The 4,141-nt window shown below is 49.2% G+C and overlaps 1 protein-coding gene across 1 annotated transcript in view; it reads left to right on the forward strand.

Annotated features, from left to right (window-relative positions):
- Positions 1-2,072: 2,072 nt before the first annotated feature.
- The window catches only part of pitpnm2 (phosphatidylinositol transfer protein, membrane-associated 2), a gene marked incomplete at both ends in the record, with an annotated part of 38,090 nt that continues 36,021 nt past the window's right edge, over positions 2,073-4,141 (forward strand). Inside the window, one exon of the mRNA XM_080528675.1 lies at positions 2,073-2,150. Within this exon, the coding sequence (XP_080384801.1) occupies positions 2,073-2,150 (78 nt within the window). The remainder of the gene's footprint in view (positions 2,151-4,141) is intronic.

The following is a 4,141-nucleotide window of genomic DNA, read 5'->3' on the forward strand; positions in this document are numbered from 1 at the left end:
CTGACTTTGGTATTAGCTGATTATAATAATAATAATAATAATAATAATAATAATAATAATAATAATAATAATAATGGTTACACAACAGAGATCCGTGACAGGACTGTTTGACTAGTGCTAGAGTGTACACACACACTCTCAGACACAGTACACACACACACACACACACACACACACACACACATACACAGCTTTCCACCCCCCCGCCAGCCCCACCCTCTCTCTCTTTCTCTGTCACTCTCTGTCTCTTCTCCCTGTGTCCCCAACCTCTCTTCTCTTAAGACATGCAGGTTTGTAAACACGGACACTCCCTAATCCGTCTTGGATTAAGCCCTCCATGTCACGTGACGCGCCTAAACTCACGCTGTCTGTTTGGCGTCGTGCTGCAGGGGAGTCTAGACGCTCGTGGGTTTCTCTCTTTCAGACGCCTGTTATAACGTACAGTTGTACACACCCTGTCTCTGACACACCCTGTCTCTGACGCACCCTGTCTCTGACACACCAGGCCTGTTGAGTTGGGACTAATCTGCTGGACCCGGGTGGGTTCATTCATTTTTCGAAAAAGTTCCTGTGACGATTACCTGGATGTTGATAGGCTGTTGTTTCCGGGTTAGCGGGTTGCCTTGACCTGGACCGTGTGGAGGGATTGTTTCGCCGCGTGCCTCTTGGGATTTTAATTCCATGGGATTTTTTGGGGGGGGGTGTGTTGTTGCTGGGATGTTGGATTATACCTCCTAATATATCTGGAGCTTCATCGATAGCTATCCTAACTGTGACTGAAGGAAGAGGACACACACACACACACACATGCTCGCGCGCGCACACACACACACACACACACACACGCGCGCACACACACACACACACAAACACAGGATGTTAGCATGGGATGTTTGCTTTTCCGGGAGGGATTTAGTGCTGGGGATAAACACTGTGAGAGGTAGAGACTTTCTGTGTGACCAGACCAGGGGACAGCAGGTCTGGTAAACATGAGAGTAGAGAGGGTCTGGGTGACCAGGGTACAGTAGGCCTGGTAAACATGAGAGGTAGAGAGGGTCAGGTGACCAGGGTACAGTAGGCCTGGTAAACATGAGAGGTAGAGAGGGTCAGGTGACCAGGGTACAGTAGGCCTGGTAAACATGAGAGTAGAGAGGTGGTGACCAGGGTACAGTAGGTCTGGTAAACATGAGAGGTAGAGAGGGTCTGGTGACCAGGGTACAGTAGGTCTGGTACATATGAGAGGTAGAGAGGGTCTGGTGACCAGGGTACAGTAGGTCTGGTACATATGAGAGTAGAGAGGTGGTGACCAGGGTACAGTAGGTCTGGTAAACATGAGAGGTAGAGAGGGTCTGGTGACCAGGGTACAGTAGGTCTGGTAAACATGAGAGGTAGAGAGGGTCTGGTGACCAGGGTACAGTAGGTCTGGTACATATGAGAGGTAGAGAGGGTCTGGTGACCAGGGTACAGTAGGTCTGGTACATATGAGAGTAGAGAGGTGGTGACCAGGGTACAGTAGGTCTGGTACATATGAGAGTAGAGAGGTGGTGACCAGGGTACAGTAGGTCTGGTACATATGAGAGGTAGAGAGGTGGTGACCAGGGTACAGTAGGTCTGGTACATATGAGAGTAGAGAGGTGGTGACCAGGGTACAGTAGGTCTGTGGTAAACATGTTCACATTACAGTAAAGTTTGTCTCCTTTTTTCTGTCTCCTCTCTGCTCTCCCTTGACATGCTCTGTTCTTACCTGTAGTATTTCACCCAGGTGTGTGTGTGTGTGTGTGTGTGTGTGCGTGCGTGTGTGTGTGTGTGCCTGTGCGTGTGTGCGCGTGTGTGTTTACTGCAATATTTACTTTTTATTCAACCCCGGTGTGTGTGTGTGTGTGTGTCTCGTCCCCTCACAGGTCTGAGTGATGATGACCTCCTTCCTGGCTGTTTGATGATGAAGATGATGCCGCTGCTTGGGTAGTGCGGCCCACCGTGAGGAGCCCTCACCCTCCACTCTACCCTCCACCCCCCTCCCTCCCCCCTCCCTCGGACCCTATCCTCCTACACAGCCCCCCCCCAGTCTGACCATGCTGATCAAGGAGTACCGTATCCCCATGCCCATGAGCGTGGACGAGTACCGCATCGCCCAGCTCTACATGATCCAGGTGAGTCTGTCTGCTGTACTGTCAACATGAGTTGAGTTAGCATGAGTTGAGTTAGCATAAGTTGAGTTAGCATGAGTTGAGTTAGCATGAGTTGAGTTAGTATGAGTTGAGTTGCAAAAAAACAGCACCCGCACACTCAAATCTGTGCAAAAAAACTTTGTTTATTGCGCAAGCTTTTCGGTCATAGACCTTCTTCTGGCACCGCAATAAACACGTTTTCTTTGCACAGATTTGAGTGTGCGGATGCTGTTTTTTTGCACTCTACTGATACTCTACTGATACCTCAGCTTAAGTCTGATCACGGATGAGCGGTGGTATTTTCACTATTTAGCGTTAGTTGTTCAAAACAATCAATTCAATTTGTTTTCCCTGTTTGATACAGCCCGATCATGTTTACAACTACTACTATTATTGTTGAAATAATGGTGATGGAAGATGAGGTGGGGAGGGGAGGAGGGAGGAGGGAGGGGAGGGGAGTTAATGTGCCCAGTCAGTAGTTAAGGGCAGCAGCAGCAGAGTAGAGTTGGTTGTGTTGGTTGTGGTGTCTAAAGTGTTGGTTGTGGTGTCTAGGGTGTTGGTAGGGGTGTCTAGGGTCAGAGGGATAATGTGTGGAACACCCAGGGCGTATTGGATGGAGACAGGCTATTATTGGAGACAGGTGGTTATTCTGTTACCACTGTCGCTGAAGCCAAACGCGCAGTATGACAAAGCCGAACACATCACATCCATGGTCGTCTGACGGTCATGTAATATAGTTTCCATACACCACTGTCAGGCTGCTGGAAATACTGGGGATGTTGCAACAGTCTCTCAGAATCAAATGCGCTGCTTTAATCCTCTTGAATTTTTAATGCTCCTATCAACAGAGAATACTGGTAAACAGTTTATTTTAACCCGGCGTTTACTACTGTGGCTATCATTGGAGACAAGCGTTTATTGCATATATATATACAGATCACACACACACACACACACACACACACACACACACACACACACACACAGTTCTGGGCATCGTGGAGGAAAGGTGATAGTAGCTAGAGGATAATCTTATCCTCTCAGAGTAACATCACCTTCCCTGGGACCTGTTTATGTCTTCCACAGAACAATAGAAAGTGAGCTCTTATGGTTTAGTGCTACTGGGGGGGGATGGATGCTTATACCCCCCCCCCCCGCCCCATAGAGCTTGAGAGACTGGCACAGCCAGCCTGAGATGGGTCCAGGAAGTAATCCCAAAGGATTATGGGTGATTAGGTCACCTGACCCTTGGCATAGTAGACACATTTAGCTGCTGTCTGTCACTGTTGATGCTAGTTCTTTCCTAGGTGTAGTTCTTCTTCAACGTGATGGGGAAAGTGGTCGTCGCTGTAGCTGTGGTGTTAACGTCGTTGCAGCAGATGATTTTAGAAGGATTCTAAAGTTGTTTATGAATGGTAATGTTTAACGTTACGATGTTTGGTACCTGACCTGACCGTGTGTGTCTCTGCCAGCAGGGTGTTTAGCCGTGGTTTAACCTGGCCACCGGTTAGAAACATGACCGGCCTGTCTGTTTGGTTTCAAAGTGAGAGCCAGGGAGCGTGTGTGTGTGTGTGTGTGTCCGTGTGTGTGTGTGTGTGTCCATGCGTGTGTGCCTGCGTGAGTGTGTGCATAGGGATAAACAGACAGGGAAAGAGGAATTGGGGCAGGCTTTTAACATAACGAGCCCCTCAGCTCATCTGTTCTAGCGACTCCCCCTCTAGTACGAACGCACACACACACACACACACACCTCTGCCCCCCACCCCCCCCCCCCCTCCCTTCTCTTGTACAGCGTCACAGCTGAGCTGTAGGTAGCCATGGTAACCAGTGACATCAGCAGCAGCGTGGCAGTGGCTGCCATAATTTGTTTGCGGTGTGAGAGAGAGAGAGAGAGAGAGAGAGAGAGGAAAACGGAGAGAGAGAGAGAGTGAAAGCGGGAGAGGAAGAGAGGGAGAGGGGGAAACAAAGAGAGA

The sequence above is a fragment of the Nansenia antarctica genome, assembly GCF_963989245.1.
Source record: "Nansenia antarctica genome assembly, chromosome: 4".
In the NCBI taxonomy this organism is placed as follows: Eukaryota; Metazoa; Chordata; class Actinopteri; order Argentiniformes; family Microstomatidae; genus Nansenia; species Nansenia antarctica.